This window comes from Mucor mucedo, assembly GCF_025094135.1.
Source record: "Mucor mucedo strain NRRL 3635 chromosome Unknown EV154scaffold_23, whole genome shotgun sequence".
NCBI lineage: Eukaryota > Fungi > Mucoromycota > Mucoromycetes > Mucorales > Mucoraceae > Mucor > Mucor mucedo.
The window spans coordinates 53125-71491 of NW_026252307.1; the positions used below are offsets into that span (position 1 = coordinate 53125).

The 18367-nt window shown below is 37.6% G+C and overlaps 7 protein-coding genes across 7 annotated transcripts; 1 reads left to right on the forward strand and 6 right to left on the reverse strand.

Annotated features, from left to right (window-relative positions):
* Positions 1–1717: 1717 nt before the first annotated feature.
* EV154DRAFT_416640 (uncharacterized protein) lies at positions 1718–2956 on the forward strand (the record flags this gene model as incomplete). Its single annotated transcript, XM_051595749.1, has 4 exons — positions 1718–2121; positions 2176–2358; positions 2419–2514; positions 2752–2956. The coding sequence occupies 4 exons, from the start codon at positions 1718–1720 to the stop codon at positions 2954–2956; spliced, it is 888 nt and encodes a 295-aa protein (XP_051460018.1).
* A 277-nt stretch (positions 2957–3233) lies between these two features.
* EV154DRAFT_416559 (uncharacterized protein) lies at positions 3234–3452 on the reverse strand (the record flags this gene model as incomplete). The annotated part of the gene is made up of 1 exon (XM_051595742.1): positions 3234–3452. One exon carries the CDS (start codon positions 3450–3452, stop codon positions 3234–3236), a length of 219 nt encoding a protein of 72 aa, XP_051460019.1.
* Positions 3453–3496: 44 nt separating this feature from the next.
* Positions 3497–6790, reverse strand: EV154DRAFT_561113 (uncharacterized protein; the record flags this gene model as incomplete). Its single annotated transcript, XM_051605653.1, has 1 exon — positions 3497–6790. The coding sequence occupies one exon, from the start codon at positions 6788–6790 to the stop codon at positions 3497–3499; it is 3294 nt and encodes a 1097-aa protein (XP_051460020.1).
* A 2779-nt stretch (positions 6791–9569) lies between these two features.
* On the reverse strand, positions 9570–12435 carry EV154DRAFT_500963 (amino acid permease/ SLC12A domain-containing protein). Its single transcript, XM_051600640.1, has 15 exons — positions 12160–12435; positions 12048–12087; positions 11950–11986; positions 11868–11878; positions 11755–11803; positions 11611–11686; positions 11548–11553; positions 11525–11527; positions 11374–11393; positions 11125–11307; positions 11007–11055; positions 10850–10944; positions 10413–10779; positions 9928–10328; positions 9570–9857 (listed from the first exon to the last, which is right to left on the reverse strand). The coding sequence occupies exons 1-15, from the start codon at positions 12375–12377 to the stop codon at positions 9733–9735; spliced, it is 1680 nt and encodes a 559-aa protein (XP_051460021.1). The 5' UTR covers positions 12378–12435; the 3' UTR covers positions 9570–9732.
* EV154DRAFT_500967 (AP complex, mu/sigma subunit) lies at positions 12436–13286 on the reverse strand. The gene is made up of 6 exons (XM_051600641.1): positions 13127–13286; positions 13035–13068; positions 12926–12978; positions 12815–12854; positions 12730–12758; positions 12436–12676 (listed from the first exon to the last, which is right to left on the reverse strand). Exons 1-6 carry the CDS (start codon positions 13256–13258, stop codon positions 12530–12532), a joined length of 435 nt encoding a protein of 144 aa, XP_051460022.1. The 5' UTR covers positions 13259–13286; the 3' UTR covers positions 12436–12529.
* On the reverse strand, positions 13287–14905 carry EV154DRAFT_500969 (uncharacterized protein). The gene is made up of 4 exons (XM_051600642.1): positions 14662–14905; positions 14459–14582; positions 13909–14396; positions 13287–13844 (listed from the first exon to the last, which is right to left on the reverse strand). Exons 1-4 carry the CDS (start codon positions 14838–14840, stop codon positions 13343–13345), a joined length of 1293 nt encoding a protein of 430 aa, XP_051460023.1. The 5' UTR covers positions 14841–14905; the 3' UTR covers positions 13287–13342.
* Positions 14902–18102, reverse strand: EV154DRAFT_500971 (armadillo-type protein). Its single transcript, XM_051600643.1, has 7 exons — positions 17989–18102; positions 17841–17933; positions 17500–17769; positions 16334–17434; positions 16029–16266; positions 15149–15965; positions 14902–15083 (listed from the first exon to the last, which is right to left on the reverse strand). The coding sequence occupies exons 1-7, from the start codon at positions 18094–18096 to the stop codon at positions 14987–14989; spliced, it is 2724 nt and encodes a 907-aa protein (XP_051460024.1). The 5' UTR covers positions 18097–18102; the 3' UTR covers positions 14902–14986.
* Between the last annotated feature and the right edge of the window lie 265 nt (positions 18103–18367).

Consider the following 18367-nt stretch of genomic DNA (forward strand, 5'->3'; position numbering starts at 1 on the left):
CTCAACAATACCATGAATGTTCGCAATGACATGTAAAAAAAAAAAGTAAACCTCTAAGGATCCTCATGTAAAAACAATGAAAAACATGACAAGGCTCCCGAGAAACTTTTAATTTATTATAAAATAGTGTACAAAGCATAATGTAACTGGATTGGTCTTGTCACCCATAATCCTTGTGGACTATGTTGCACTGAAAAGAAAACAAAGACGAACTGTACTACGTTGAGGATATAGCAGTCTTGTAGATCTTCTCATCCGGGGAATATTTATTAATTCGTTGGGACCCTATTAGCAGAGAGTGTAACCAAATTATCAAAAACGTATGAAAGAGGCGATAAATAAAAATTGTCGGTACAGATATTTGTGTATCGTGATAGCATATAGATTTAATGTATCACGCCTCCCACTTAATCAATTTGTTTCGTGTAAAGACACTTGAGCAAGAAATAAAGGTCGATTTTGGACTAAACGGAAAAGGCGATTTTTTTTTTTTTTTGGCTCAGCGCTGTCTGAACCGAGGCTAAATAATATTCATTTAAGCGAATTATACACATGTTGATTAGCCTAATAGAAAGTTTAAATAAAGATCGTCTTTTTTTTTGTTAACCAGAAAGTTATCAAGATATCTTGCTATTTTTGTTTTTTCTTTCTTTCCAAATCCAGACACAAATTATACCTTGCATACCTTTTTTATTGAGTGGGAAACCTTTTTTTTTCTCCCATTCTTTTTTTTCATTCTTCTCGATTTTTATATTTTCCATATTTTTTCATTCATTTTCATTATTTTTTTTTATATATAGATAGATAGCAAGCCAAAATGAAATACTGGAAAGCAATAACGATTCATATAACATTCATTTCATCTATACTGCTGCAATCCACAGTGCATGCATCAATTGAAGGCAGGAAGCACTCAACTGTACATTATTTTCCAAATGGTACGATCTATGTTCTTGGCGGCATGGATATACTTAGTTCAAACGCCACTGAAACTCAATTTGCCTCATCATCATCATCCATATTCACCCTGCACTTGGACAAAAAAGATTTTTCTCTATCTTCTAGTCCTGATGTAAAAAAAATATTACCACCAGTGACAATACCTCCAACGATTGGCCATACATCTCATTTACACGTTCCCTCAAACTCAATTATCTCCGTTTTTGGAATGCAGCAACAAAATAAGGAAGCACCCCCTCTTATACCCTCTACCCCATCTGTTGCCAAGCAGAAAACGAATACACCAACTGGCAGATACAAACATACTTCAGTATTGATGAACACAGAATTGTATATTATCGGTGGTGAGCATGTGCCAACAAAAACCGAGAACAAGGAGCAACCGAAATTTATTGAATCACAAGATAGCATTTGGAGCTACTCATTTATCACCAAATCCTGGAAAAAAATTGGTACCACAGTAACACCGAGTATGGCTGGCCACACATCAATTGTATATAAACAGTGGTTGATTTCATGCTTTGGGCGACATTTAGAAGGAGGGTTATCAGATAGCTGCACATGGTTTGACACTATTACATTTAATTCAACCACAATAACACCTACCAGTAGTTCGATTGCAGAATGGCCGACTGCACGTATTCATGCGAGTATGATTTCACTTGAAAACAATAAGCATGTACTATTTGGTGGTGAACAATCCCGGGGTAATATTCTGGATGACCTTTGGAAGCTGAATGTAGAGTCTGCATTTAAAATGACTTGGCAAAGAGTGCAGTACAATACAAATCAGCCAGACACTGATTATTATAAGAGATCAGGTCATGCAAGCACATTGTTGGGCGACGAAAATGTGATATTGTATTACGGAGGACAAAATGGCCCTCTTTCTTTAGCAACCGATCCAATCTTCCTTGATGTCTCCAAAATGGAGTGGATTCGCACTAGTAATACGAACGGCGATAGAATCATCATCCACAAAAACAGTGTCGAGCAAGACACAGCACAGGAAAAGCACAAATTGGGCGGTGGTGCTATTGTGGGGATTATCATTAGTGTTGTTGGTATCGTAGCAATATGTATCGGTCTGTTCATCTGGAGAAAACGACACCATAGACAACAAAGCATCCATCAAAAGTCAAGAGCCGCCAGATTCAGTCAGTCACCAACACCTATGTACAGCATGCAGCAGCAAGAGGAAAAACAGAAGGCTAGTGTTTTATTTCAAGGAGAAAACAGAATCGCTGGAACAGGCTTACTAGCCGACAGAAATTTCTTGAGTCTCCCTGAATTGGCCCTTTCTCGTGAAAGCAGTAATAGCCGTATAAGCGCAATTTCGTTGGGCGCAGAATTTCGTTTCTCTGCAGACGAATACCATCATTCTCACCAATCAGCGGGGTCAACTAATCTAGGCGGAACTATACCCAAAATAGAGCTTGCATCTAACAAGGAAACAAGAAATCAACCATTGAGCATTCTTTCTGAAGAAAGCAACGACTTTAAAAAACGAGAAAGCATAGGTTTCAAAAGACTCACCCTAAACCTATTCTCAGGGTCACAACAGGATGAAATCATCAGAAAAAAGGACAGAAGCTCAAGTTTATTTCAGCTTCGTGCATCCAAATTATTGCAACCAACAACACCATCCACCCCAGATGGCAAATACCCTCACTCACCTAAAACAAGTGCGTTGCAATCACGAGTTTCACTGGGGGCAAAATCGGTGTCTTCTGTTCAGTGGGTTGGGTTCAATGATAACATGGACTATAAAGGAAACAATTGGCGTGACAGCTCTACCTCGTCCATGCATCTGGCTGTAACAAATGCTCAACGCGCAAGCTCGTATTATAGTGATAGTACTCAGTCTACACCAAGAAGTCCCATGTTCCCAAGTAATCTTCGTGACTCTGCCGTCCATTACCAACTCAATGAGCTCGAGGCCAACTCTTGGAATTCGGAACAAGGCAGATCAACAACAACACCGCCAGAAAAATAATAACAACGCATGTAAAATAATAGTAATTTATAATAAAATCAACGCTTAATTTCCCAATCCCTCTTCTTTTTTTTTGTCTTATATTATTACAATACAACGATTTTCATTATTGGTAATTGTTTAAGCAAGAAATGGCCGATATTTTAGATAAAAGTAGTTTGTCCACGATCGTTTCAATACTTAATGATCAAGTCAGTATTCCATGATCCAATAGATATTAGTGAGCGAATTTTATTAGCATTTCGGGATATATGTCTGGCCTCTTTTTAGCTCTTGTCTACCAGCCACTACCAGTGGAGGTGCCCCAACCGGCATCTTGGGCTTCAGATGCATCACCCCAATCGCCATCTTCTTGTTCTAAACCAAAACGTTCGAAACTTTCCTCAATCGTCTCTTCCTGATTCTTCTTGTAATCGATCGACTGAGATGGCTTTATTTTTACCCAATCGTTAAAAACTTGCCATTTAGGATTGCCCGGATGTTCAGGAGGATTCATTTTTGTTTTATTTGAAAAAAAAAGGACTTTTTTATTTTTTATTTTTAAGCTTTTAGCAATTCATTGTAAGCATTGGCCACACTATCTGCGTTTCTAATATCGAGAACCTTGATTTTTTTCTTGTTATGTTCATAGAATTTATGTTCTTGAACCTCAGCAACTTGGAGATTTTCCAGCATTGGGTCGGATGGCCTATCCCGCTTACTCTTCATCAGCGTGCCATATATCCATTTATTCCCTATGGTTTTAGCCTTTTCAAACATTGTATCTAAGGTACAGTTTAATAAGGTCCTTTGCTTTTCTTGAAATGCAGCTGCCCCTGCTGGTCCTGAAGCCTCTTTAGAATGAACACGACATCCCTTGAACTGATTGTATTTAATGGCACCATATTCCAAAGCAAGTTGTTCGAGTCCACTCTGTTGTTTCTCGTTTAACTGCATTAAATTCGACATAAGATGTTTACCATCCGCCGTTGCCAGAATAACATCATATCCGTCACTGACTTCCACAAATGCTGACACAACAAAGCAACGGGACGCACCGGTGCACATACGATAACAAAGTCCATTTAATAAGTCAGTGGCACACTGCTTACATGTCCACTTCAATTCCACGTTTAAAATTGAGTGGACACTACAGTAAATCCTGAATACTTCGCCGTTGTCATTAGCCTCATCAATCGCTATCAAATTGCGGACATATTTCTGGGCAATGCCATCGATGATTCCATCCTTAGCCATTTCAGGTTCTTCATGTAATGTAGCGTTGACTTGGATCAATGAGGTTTCCGACGTGGTACAGATAACACCGCTATCATTCTTATTGGATCTTCTTAACAAATTTCTAAAGGTGACTACGGCTCCAGGTACAAGACCAACGGGATAGTGGATTTTCGTAGAAGGTATATAAATCGTAATAAATTCTGGTGTATCCTCTTGTCTTAACTGTACTTGTATTATTCGATCAAATGTACCAGTACCAACACCGAGCTGGTCATACAGATCTCTTGCTTGTTCTTCTAAAGGACCTGTTTTTCCCCATCCACTCATGATTTTTTTACTAATCACCACACCACGTACATGAACAGGCCGATCGTAAAAAAGGTATGATCGATTCAAGTAGGTTTCGTCTAGTGCTAAAGCTTCTCTGGTCAATTGGGAGACACTGAGAATTTGTCGTGTCGTATCATTGGGTCTGCTATTCGAGACTATGACAGGTGTAATAGGTGTTGAGGATTGTGTTGTAGTAGGCTGCAAGTTAATTTGAAACATATGATTCGTTTCCTTGTTCAAATATATGGTATGGCTTTGTCCTTCGTACATGCCTGAAATAATACACCAATCGTCCGGTTGGCAGATTTTGTTATAGTCTAAAGTGTTGGTACGGCTGCTGGTTACCAGAATTGCTTTTCTCAAATCGGATTGTGCACCAATCGGATAAATCTCTACAAATATACGCGATTCCATGCATACAATTGGGGTTGGATTGTCCAGAGTGCTATAAAAAGTGGTTTGAATCGGATACTTTTCCAAAATACGTATCACAGAATAATTTTGAACGTCTTGATTCGTGCAGGTAAATCCGGCAGTTTTATATGGGTCAAATTGTCCTTCCATATGAAACTTGGGTGTCAACGGTCGTCGTACCAGGTACATGTTTCGCGCATCGCATGTGATATACGTGTGCTTGATAACTTCTCTTTCGCTTTCATAGGCATGATTGTAAGAAAGATCTTCTTCAAACATCCTTGCTTCTTTTATAATATAAACACCACCAAATACGAGCTGTGCTGAGGTCATCAGTTCGATCTCTGTGTCTTGCTCGCTTAGCATCACCCTACCATCGTTTTTCATCGCTACAAGACCCACGACATATGACTTGTCTTGTTTGTAAAGTGACGACTGAATAGAAACGTCATCAGGTACACGGATATTGCTGCCACCATAAATATTGGATTCATAAGGTTGAAGCTGTGCAATCAAATTCGCCTTTAAACTTGCAAGCGTCAAGTAGCTATCTAAGTAAATATTTTCTGACTGATCCGATTTCGTCTTAGAACAATCGACTTGATGAGTGGTAAAATCAGTAAAGTCATCAACACAACGTTCAGATTCACGTTTTGTATCATCAAGAACATATTTCATGATGGCTTTAAACATTGCCATAAAATCCTTTGGGGTCCAGTCTACATTAAATCGATTGTTCAAACTTTCGTATAGTTCCAATTGTCGAATATGTTCCGCGAATGATGCGAAATTCATAACGCATTCAATGTATAATTCAACATGGTTTGTCATAACTTCCATGTTTTCACATGTCACATTTAAATCATTGGAGAATTCAATGATATCAACATGTGTTTTGCTGCACGATCCCATTACAGCGCAAGGACTGGCCTTGTTCCAGGCTTTCAACAAATTGCTATTCTCTTTACCGGAATGAATCCATGCTCCGTGAATATTGTGGACAACTATTCTGGTGTTTACTCGGTAAGGCATATTTAGCTCATAGCTTGGACAATTAAAAAGACTGAGGATAAATAGGTTATCTATTTCATATATTCCGAATAAAGAGTCGATCACTCGAGTGACCTGGCCTCCATATGTTACTGATTGCGATACATTCACATTGGGCTGATATACATGTGGCACTTTTGTGATTTCATTCAGGTACTGTGAAGATGTAATTACACAGCATTTTGTCGCAGAGGTAAATGAATACTGATACTGTTGATTGTTTGCCCTCTCTAGTCCTTGAAACGCGTAAGTGCTGTTAATCTGAAAGTGGGAGCGGTAAGCAATGAATTCCTCCCCAGAAAAACTGATAAAAATGGATTCATTATCTTCTTTGTCAATCAGCTCCACAAGGAAAGTGGCAGGTGTATATCGACGAATACGAAGACCTGTAATGGCCTTTACTTTCCCAACAAGATTAGTGGCATTGGGAGGAAGCTGTTCATGAGGCGTGTGGTACACTTTTGCCTTGAAAGTCGTACGGAACAGTTCACTCTCTCTAACAATGTGTTCGCGAATAATGGAAAGATCGGATCCGTCTCGGTAAGTGTCGTCGGCTCTAAACTCGAGAAATAAGCAGCCGTCTTGAATGAAATTCCATTGCTCGATCGATACTAAACTTGCATGGAAGTCAGGAGAGAAGCGATCCATGAGACATGCAATTGATTCTCTGGTATTTCTGTCAATGAGACGAATGGTGCCTTGCTTGGTATCTTCCCCGAATTCTGTTGTAAGAGACAATTCTCCCGTCAGAGTTGCTTCTGTGGTGATAGAGCTACAACTTTTTGTAGACTGTAGTAATTCGTGGATCGTTATTGTGGTCATAGCTTGTCTCTGAACAACAAAAAGGAAAAAGAAAGTAGGTGCTCTCAAGATCGGAAACCGAAAATAAATAGCCCATTTTTTATACAAAAATAGTTTGAAATGTTGATCAAAGTAATCATGTTTTTAATAATAAAATAACAAGCGTCTTTTGTTTTGATTAAATCACGTTGGTCTTTTGGTAAATTCTATGGTTGATGGCCGTCACCGCATTACGTGATCATTGAATATATAAAATTTGACGTCTTGGGATGGCCTGTACTACAGGGTAAAGCCCTTCCAAAATATTGAGGACTTAGATAGTGCAAATTGATTCTTGAAGTGTAGGTATAAGTTCAAATTTATTCAAAAACTTTATATAAGAATGCGATATAGAAGCTGGGCATCGAAAGCAGAAAAAGGCTAAATGTCACACGATATTAAATGTTAATTCTTCCTTTAAGTTTATAACACATAATAGTTTTTGTTGTGATCGAGGCTATATATACGTATCTTATTCTATCTACATTTCTTAAATATTCCATTTGATAATCCTAAATATAATTCGTATAATTACTTAATATCATTTATTTTATGGACAGGTTTGATCTCATATCATCCTCCATACAAGTTTAAGACATACATTTAAATAATAACATTAATATGATAACATGCAAAGGTTACATCAGCCACCTTGAAGTGCCATGATTATCTCTATTATACCGGCGGCTAGAAAAAGATTGGGATTGTTGTTTTGAACCTGGAGCCAACATGATGGATTTCCCTAGCATTGGCCGACCCAACCCTACAGATCCCCGCGTGACCAAATTAGTCTATATTCAAGCCAAATATGTCAGTCGAGCCTTTGTGAAAAGACAGCAGACATGAGCCGAAATTTATTAGAGTCCATTGATTTAGACGATATACATAAGGCCCTGTATGTTCTTGCCTCAGGAGCCAATGTACATTTTTCCAGGCCAGATTTTAACACCTCATCGCGTATTTCCCTCTTAATGTCACATCAGGAGTCTGACCCGATTCAGATATTTATGCCATTTCTCGTGGATTTCAATGATCATAAAAATCATCGGGAAAAATTATAAGTGTCAGAGGAAAAGAATTATATCGTTTGTTATGCCTTACATTATGCTTTATTGCATGGTCGCGTTGTAGACACCGAGGACGTCTTTCATCCTTCTTCATCTACTACCGTCAGCGGTCATGGATCCACCTTCTTATCCAAAGAAGACTATCACGTCAAGAAGGCAGCCGTAATTTTCTTTATGGCCGAATTTTCCTTAATTCCTTATCACCATTACATTAACCCACAGAAAAGGATGAAATGATGTATAGAGAGCACACATTTACTGGTATTCAACATTCATATTGATACGGAGTCAATCAAAGTCAAGATTATGTAGCTGGTAGATGGCAAGTATTAGATACATTGTGTACTTTCTCTTGTCAACTAACACACTGTTTCTACTTGTTAAATCAAAATTGTGGTAATCAGGGAATCGGTCTCATTCTGTTTAATAGATAATTACTTTATGTCAGGATAATTTAATTGCTTATTTGCCCAGCCAGATAGTGTTTGGACCTTGATTGAAAATAAGAACGTCTGCAAAATAACCCCAAGCAAGTCAAAACTTGGTAGTTGTGTAATAGCGTATCAGTAGTAGCATGGACTGATTTAGTGAAGCATATTTTAAAAAAACTAAAAATCGATCATCCTATGAAGATAAAATGATATGGTATGGCAATCGACTTAAAATTTTCTCCTAGACTTATGTGTGGGCCATCATGTGGTAAAATGCGGTATTTATTTATTTATTTCAAATAAAGTCGTATAAAGTCGATGAGAAACGAATAAAGGATCTTTATTAATTTTACGGGTCTCTTAGGGACAGCCAGGGTGCGCGTAGTCGTAATGTTAGGATTGTGATACTTTAATAGACATCAGGAGGTCAATGTAACTTAACAACTTGAAATATTACACATTTATCACAACCAACACAGTTCAAACCAGTAGATGAGTTTTACAGCTTACTTTCAGCTTCTCGTTTGGACTTTACCTTAATATTTTTGCGTAAGATTGAGATCAAACGAGCTCAAAGGCGAAAGAATGATGATAGAATTTTTAAAATAAGTATAAATCGTTTAATATACATTTATTCATAAATGTTACATTGTTTTATTGTATATCCTTGTTCCCAGGTCTAAAGAACATCCAAATCACAGATCTTTCGTTGCGACTACGTGCACTCTGGCTGTCCCTAAGAAAAGCGTTAATTTTATAAAAACTCCTTGGTTTATTTTTTTTTATGTGGTGGATGACATCCCCTGCTCTTTTTTTGAAAGAGTATCTTTAACAAAATTTAGAAATGCCAAGATATCAATATGGGAGATAATCTAAAGCGAATGGTTAATAAGTTCATGCATAATCATTTATTGTCGCTTACCTTCATAAACAAATGAGCCCGAAAATCTGGACCTAAGTCAGCATGGGACACATACAAAGAGAAGAAGTAAGAGCGGAGTATGTTGTACGAAAGAAAAATAGCGCAGTTATGCACTGGTAATGAACATGATGTCTTTACTAAATGGGTTTACCGTGCTTACGTATGCATTCTAAGGACACAAAAGATTTTTTTAATTTATTTTGTAACAGATCCGAATGCATAATAAGAGAGTACAACAATGTAAGCACTGTCAAAAGAAAGTAATATAGAGGGGCACTTGATGGTTTCACAGCACTTTTTTTTTCGTAAGTAATCGGGTGTCAGGCCAAAAAAGACACGATGTTTCTGTAAAAGGCAAATAGGATACATGAGTCATGTGCTACTTTTTATTTTTGGCGGTACATTAAAAAGATAATAAAAAAATAGATAAGAAAAAAAAAAAGATTATTATTAGGGGTTTATAGAATTACATATAGTGTGGAGTTTAGAATAATAAAAAAAAATTTAAGAAATGACATTGAGGGTCTTCTTCATGTAACGTTGCCATTTAGGTAATTTGGCAATTGCTTCATCAACTTCTTCGTTATCTTTTTCGATATCAAATCGAGTGACACGACCACTTTCGAAATCTACATGGATACAATGGTTAATAAATGCATAAAAACACTCTCATAGGCATTAGATTTTTAAACACATTACCAACTTCTTCCAAAGGAATCACCTTCTTTCGGGTAACCAACTTGTGACCAATATAACAAACCAAGAAAGGAAGAATACCAATATAGTTCATAACAAAAGTCAGACCATCAAATTGAGGCGTAAAAGCAGTATAACCTTGACCAAGAATAATCAAGATACAGAGCACAGTAGCAAAGATACCACTGAAGGGGTATCCAAAGGCTTTATATGGGAGTTCAGCTACACTTCTACCTTGTCGGACATAAGCACGACGGAATCGAATATGAACACCAGAGATACCAGCCCAACTGATAAATCCACTGACGGCTGTAATACTCAAGAACCAAACAAAAGCAACCTCGGCACTATAAATCGAGACAAAGACACAAGCAAAACCAACGACTGAAGAAAAGAGGACAGCCCTAAAATCGTAATTATAATAATAATAAAAGTTTAAATTTTCGTGTGAATAATTGCGTGGGAAAGGTTTAGAGGTGTACACTTACATGTAGGGTGCACCATGTCGATTAACACGGCCAAGAAAAGCAGGTGCGTTACCATCACGAGCAAGACCCAAAAGGGTACGAGAGGTAGTGTACAAAGATGAATTAGCAGCAGATAAGACACTGGTAAGGACAATGGCATTAATCACATCGGCACCAGCAGCAATACCAGCCAACTTGAAAACCAAAGTGAATGAAGCAGTACCAGGTCCACCATCGGCGGTTTGTAAATCATTGTCATCGAAAGGAATACACATTCTTAATAACAAGATGGTGCAAATATAGAAAATAATGATACGCCAAAAGGTGTTACGAATAGCGCGAGGAACAGTCTTTGTGGGATTCTTTGCTTCACCAGCGGTGATACCAACTATTTAAAAGAAGGAGTTTGTGTGTAAGTCTATAAGGGGATGAAATGTCACACTACTACTTTAACTTACCAACTTCGGTACCCTGGAAAGAGAAACCAGCTGACAAAAGCACACTAACTGTGCCAACAGCACCATTGTTGAAAGCACCAGGAGTGTTCCAGTATCTAATTTATTCGAAAACAAAGTCAGTTTCTCTCTTTTTTTAAATTAAAATTGTGTCTCTTACTCAAAGCCAATGGTCTTTCCACCAACAGCACCAGCAGTAGTGAGAATAGCTATATGTAAAAGGGAGTTTAGTACCAATCACACGGGATGAAAAATAATAATATGAATATGATCTGTACCAATAATGATGAATACAATAACGATAACGATCTTGATTAAAGCAAACCAATATTCAAGTTCACCATAGATACGGACACCCAAGAAATTGACACCGACAATGATGACCAAGAAAATGGTGGACCAAGCGGCATCAGGTAATACCTCTTTCCAGTATTTAATGATTGTGGCAGCAGCAGCAAGTTCTATCGAATTTATAAACAATTGTTAATCTCTGAGGTTTGACAAGGTTCATTTATCTATTTTGTTACCAGTTGCAATTGTAACAGCCTATATAAAATATAAATGATTAGTGACCAAATCTGACGTTTTTTTTTTTTCTCTTTTAAAATAGACTTACCCACTATACACACAAAAAATTAAAAAGTTTAAATTTGATAATTAGTCAACAATGTCATGCTACAAAAAAAAAAAAAAAACTTACAGAAAACCTAAAAGATATATTTAGTAATAATGATAGATGGTTAAGATCTTTTTTTTTTTTTTACCAATAATTCCAACCCAGGGCAAAACCGAGAGAAGGTTCGACAAACCGAGTAGCATAATGGTTAAAAGAACCAGAGACTGAATTTCAAATAAAAAAAAAATTAGTATATTTACTTTTTGATAGAAAGCATGACATTTCTTATTACCAGGCATAAAGGTAGCCATTTCACCAAGACATGTCATGATACAGTAAACCTATTTTAAAAAAAATAAATACATATATTTTTGCTTCTTGATTTGGTTTGTGGTGTAACCCTACCATGAAACCGACTGTAGATAACAAGAGAATATTAGATTAGGTTCTGAAATTTTCAATGTCAGGTTTATTATGGTTGTCTTACCAACACAGTAAGCAATTAGTGCACCAGCAGGGCCAGCCTATGTATTTTGTGTTAGAAAATCAGATATTTGAATAAAACTAGCATTGTATGTGGCCTACCTCTGCAATATTACTGCCTGAATTCAAGAAAAGACCGGTACTGGTAGAAATAGATAGATGATGTGAATAAGAAAGATAAAGAGGAAAAAAAAAGAGATAGAGAGATTATTACCCAATGGCACCACCTAAAGAAATCATTTGAATGTGTCTAGCGTCCAAACCACGCTTTGTTCCATGTTGTAAAGCCTCGACATCGTCTGTGTTTTGATTGGCGTTTGAGATGTAAGAAGGAGCGTCGGCGCTCTTTTCATACTCTTCTAATTTTTGGGATTCGTAACGGTGATCCACGGCGGATGCACCTTCCATTTCCAGTTGATGTTTTTCAGACATGTAACTAGAAAATTATATTTTTTTATTTATTTTTTTAGTGTGGAAAAAGGAAAGAAAAAGTTTGGAAATAAGAGTTCTGATCCTTTCCTTCTGTGCTTTTATATAAAAAAAAAAATTAAATAAAATAAAAACGGGGTAAGACAAAAAGAATGTTACACCACTGTTTTCTTCTTTTGAGCAAGACCATTTATCAAAGCCAAGACACGATCGTGATTGGTCTCCAAAATTAAACCTTTAACGATAATTTCATCCATGATCATGTGAACTTTTTCGAGATTGTACACAAGATCAAGTTCCGTCTATTCCATTATTGTTTATTTGAAATTCCACTTGTGAGTTCAATTTATCTTACCACTTTTTCAAAGTAACTGTCCATACACTCTTTTCAATCTCATTAGTATTATGAATAAACACTTATTCATCATTCAATCCCTTACCAACGCTGAATTGAATCAATTCCAACAGAGAAAACTCATTCTAAAAAAAGAAAAGAAAAAAGATTAAAACGGAATGACCAGAATCGGAAACCTGTTCTTTTTGGGCTTTACGTCTTGAGGTTCGCAACCAATAATAAAGTATAAGGATGCATAGACACGATATACTAAGTATGTCTGGCTGAGTCTAAATGTATTTTCAATTTTTTTTTTTTTTTTTTACCTATCTTGTGTTCTTTTAAAGAAAAAAACAAGGTCTTTCTAGTTTGTTACTCATACGCACGCGCACTGACAAATAATATTTATTTTCTTTACCTGACTTGGTTTTCGCGTAATGCAACCCCTTGCAACTTGCAATTCAAAAGTAGGGTTCTCAGGGTCGTTTTGATAATACCTAGCAAACCTTGTTTGCCCTGTTCTATTTACAATGAGAAAAAACTGAATCATTTTTATTTTTTATAAACGAAAAAAAAAGAGTAATGTACAAAGAGGTTTAAAACACACGCACCGCCCACAGAGTGGTAAGAGAAATTACATGAAGCCACGTGACTTAATTTCCTTGTGCATATTATCACGATAGTAATGTTGAATGATATTTAGAAGCATGGCATTTTCTACTGGCGTGACTAAACAAGGTTGATCGACTCCAATTTGATGTGTGTCCCATAAGACGACACGAGTTTGATTGAACTCTAATAGTGTTGATCGAATGATATTTGCAAATGCCAGACTTTTTCCTGCCGTCACACCAGCATGAAAGGAGTCCACGTAACGGTTTGTCTTGACCACAATTAATTCTTGTCCCGTGTAAACATTCAATAACTTGTTCAAGCTGGCTGTAAAAGCGGCTGCAAATTCATTAGGTGTCTGTCTCCAACCCTCATTCCCTGTGCCTAGTAACACAATGTCTGCGACTCCTTGGCCACTATTCTCTTCTCCAAAATAAATAGCCGTGTCACCGCCGAGTAAAGTGGTTGGTAAGCCAAGATCTTCATCGTTACACGTACTGTCGCCATCCAAGAACTGTAGATTTCTAATGAGATATATTTTAATGATATGTTACATCGTTTTACTTTTATATGTATATATATATCTACCTTCTAATGTGTTCGTGACCCCATACATGAATCACTTTTTGTCTTAATACATCAGTCGTATCATCCAAATAGCAAGGAGGAACAAACTGCTCATCACCAACCCAAGCAGCGACATGTTTCCATTGAAAAGGATGATGGAGTAAATCACATTTTTGCCCATTCGCACTCGCACTCGCATTCGCCTCCGCCTGCTCCTCTTCCGCCGCGGCTTGTGTGACGGTCAAACTGTTACGCGAGGAAAATCTGTTTGGTAAATATTGATGAAAATGTGGCTGTTCCCAAAAATAGGATCGATATTCCACACTTGTTTGGAGCGTATAAATATCTTGCAGATGAAATGTGACTGCAGCGAAATAAGCGTTTGTCTGTGTAGGATGTTGATCGAGTGTGATCGGAATCTGTGTTTTCTCTCCTCTTGCTGTCATTACAATTGAGTCAGAAGATGCATAGTGTAACCCATTAGATGCAACTGCTGGGATAGGTCCAAGCTAAAAATAAAGTGTGTATATTAATACAACAAACTTTTTTTTTTCCTTGCTTCTTCTCTTACCAAGACAGCTATACAAATGGTTTCTCCCGCTTGAATACGAACATTCTTTCGTGTGAACTGTCCGTTACGTTTCATAAACATGGCTTTAGATACCCATCCATCCCAGAAACGACGATCCGATCCACTACATAATATATATATATATATATATATATAAAAGTTATTTTACTGCTATATCTTCATCAATATATTCTATTTCTTACAGCCATCGAAAATCAACGTTTTTACAAGCAGCGGGTATCACGGTAGGAAGTACAGGTGGTAAATGAACCATCTTGGGTACCACATATGTCGTTGATGTAACAGTCGTAGTGTATTGCACATATGTACCTGTACATAGTAACACCATTACAATCACAAACATCGCTATGGATGATGACATTATAAAGTTGTTAATGAATATATGAAAGAGAAATATAAAAAAAAAAGAAGAAAAAAAAAAGAAAACCACTTTAGGGTTTATTTATTTATTTTTTTAAAAAGGGGAAGGTGAGTTTAAATTGCTATTTTTACAACTTTTTTTTTTTATCAACGTCGATCCTTATTAGTGTTTCTTCGGCGATAAGCAGTAACAAAGTCCGATAAAACTCTTCTCACCTTGGCCCATTGACCATCTTGAATAGCCCTAGAAATAAAAAAAAAAAATATGAGTATAACCCTAACCTTCAACCCTCCTTCAACAACTTTTACCCTGTCCAGTTTGCAATAAAGTCATTCTTATGTTGATTCGACATGTAGTCCTGAGGCACATTATTGACCACCTGAATCATCCACTGACTAGATTCTTGAGGTAAACGTTCGGCCAAAGATTTCAATAATGCCGCAACATCCGGAATCGAATCATGATGATAGTTATTCATTAAGCCATTGAAAAGCACAGCCACCAGCTGATTTCCGTACTCTCTATACAATCCCAGCACCTGCCCTTGTTCCAACAGTCTTGTGAAGAATACCAAAACAGCTCCCAACGCATGCGCCTCATGGATCGTCAAACTCACTAGTCCCGCTTGAAACACCGTCTTGACCAACTCATCATTGACCAACAATACAGCGGCTTTATCCAAGTACGCCGCCATCATTCGAAAATATTCTTCAATCACATCTGGCATCTCATCCACTTGCTGCAATTTACTAAACATGCTCACCGAAAGTCGTTGTACTAATTGGAAACAAGGTAAAGCAGCATCTCCCGCATCCACTGCATATTCTCGCACTAATTTAAACGACACCCATAAATAACAGCTTTGTCCTGTCGCTTCAAATGCATTGACAAGTCGGTCCATTAATTGAGGTAATAATGGAATGAAGTGAGGTCCATAACTACGCATAAAACTATTGAAACATTTACACAGTGGTTCGGTCACAGTGTTCACATCACCAAATTGGCTTAATGTAATATCTAACACAGGCCATAATTCGCTGATAAATGTCACGCAGGGATGTGCTTGTCCTAATTCTACCTTGGGTTGAATCACATCGAAAAACACACTAATCTGCTCCAAAATATCTATAAACCACACACACATATTGATGAGTTTCCTGACACACATGCACATATAAATAAATTTACCTCCAATCTTGACACAGTCATCCTGTGAAAGGGCGTCTTTTCCTTTAGATACAATGGCGTGCAAATCTTGTGCGATGGGTAAACAAAATAACTGCAAAGCCTTTTCAATTTCACTGACCGGGATGACTGTCATGACATACGAAACAGCTTGTGTCACCTCCAACACATCTCGGAACGGAAGTGTCTTAACCACATTTAAATAAAACAAGTGAAGTTGTGAGATATAATCCACCAAGAGCTATAAATAGATCAAAAAAAATGTTGTCAGTTTCTTTCTACCTTTTATAACCATACAAACAATGTACCTCGCTGCAATCTTTACAAAGATTCTTGAGGGCAAGCGCACTAGCAGCTGCCACTTCACTATTCTGGAACCCGGAAGAGATAAAATTCAATTGATAGGTGATAAATTGAGGATGACACTTTGTCCAGAAAGAATAACGTGAGATCACCAAGGTAGCGGCGTATCGAATTTTAGGGTGATCTGGTAACTTTGACAAAAATTCCATGATATGAGGCATGACCTGATCTTCTTCGGCTGGGACCTCAGAACCCATGACTCGGAGTGAAAAAATAGGTGCTTCAATCTGCTGCCATGTCGCATCTGGGGTATTCAGCAAAGCAGTTAATAAATTCATTGGCTTCACTAAACAACGTTGAGGGGTCAAGATACGACAACAGTCCTTTAAGGTGTCTCCCATCTGATGTCGGAAATCTCTAAAATCATCACGGTCTGCCGCTGTCATCGATTCCAAATCGTCGGGATAGTGCAAGTGAACAATCATAATATCCACCAAGGCATCGTAATAACCCAAAAATTGAGGAATGGCACCAGCATAGGTACTTGTCTGTAACAAGTTGGATAATTCATACCAGAATTTAAAGGTCAAAGGCACAATATCCAATTCCTTGTAAGCTGTACATTTCAAAATACCGTCCATCAATGTCGAAAAAGCTTCTGGGTGAGATCCAATCAAATTGATATAGGCTTCACCAGCCGACACAAAGACACGACAATAACCTCGGACGGTATCATCGTCCTCTTCTTCAATAGCTACGGCTAATTTCTCTACCATGGGTGTAAAAAGTGGATAAATCTGCTGAATGATGGCTTGACATTCATTCACATCGCGTGTCTCGTAAATGATTTCACAAACTACATCCACAGCCACGTCAAACAAGGCTTCCGAAGCTAAACTTTTGAAGGCGAATTCTAAAAGTGGGCTTTGGCTTAGTGTCTGAATATCCAATTCTCCCGATCGAATCCAACTGGAGAAACACGTAAAAATGAGCTCTTGTAACGCGAGATCTGTTCCACTGGATTGCATATACATGGTCAATAATTGTAATACTCGTTCGGCGTTGCTGTCAATAAGTTCAGCACCTCTTTGTTTATACTCGGCATCCTTTGTTTTTTTTTTATAATGTTAACACTTGTTCCCTTTTTTCCTGCCGGCTCATGTCAACTTACGGTTAAAGGTAATTTCGTATTGTTGTTCATTTCCTCGGGAAGCACACTGAGTAATTGAAGTAAACACACGGGTGTCTCCTTGAACTTTTCAACAAGGTCAGGAATCACAGTTTTCCACTCGAGCATTTGAATGGCTAGATCAGCCAAGGCCAAACATAACTGAACCATGATGGCTTTGGGGCCTGTAACGGATTGCCATAATAATTCGACCAATGAGTCACGCAATTGAGCACGAGCTTGAGCGTCTAAATCACCCAAGTCGTAAGTAATCTAGTGTGTGTGTCTTTTAGCAAAGTGAAAAAAAGGGGGAGGTTGGACAATAAAGATGGTGTCATGTATACCTTTTGTTTGAAAGTTTGGGCTGCAAAAAGTCGAGTTGGAACAAGTGCGTCTTTTTGCTTTAAAAGATAGTCGGCGACGGTCCAAGCTTCAGGCTAGTAGGTTCATGTTAGTTAGAGAGGTAATTACAATGAAGTCGGGTTTTCTTACGGTTTTTTGAAAACTGCCTAACCAACGGTCAGCATCCCGCTTTAATTTATTGTCGGTAGATGCATATAAAGTATCAAGTGCTTCTACAACACGACTTGTTGTTTCCATTTTTCTTTGTATGAAGAAAAAGAAGAGAAAAAAAAAACTGCGACACAAATCCAAAAAATAATGGTGAGGCCAGGAACGGTCACACTAAGTAAAGAGCTTTCGCATGATTGATAACTCCAATAACCACAAAGAACATACTACTCTGACGAGTAGTATTACATCGGTCAAGTTTTTCTCGGGGTAAAAGAATCTTAGCGCAATATTCGGGATGCGGATGTCTTGTTCGTATGTTTGTAAAGCATATATAATAATCCCAGAAGTTCTATAAATC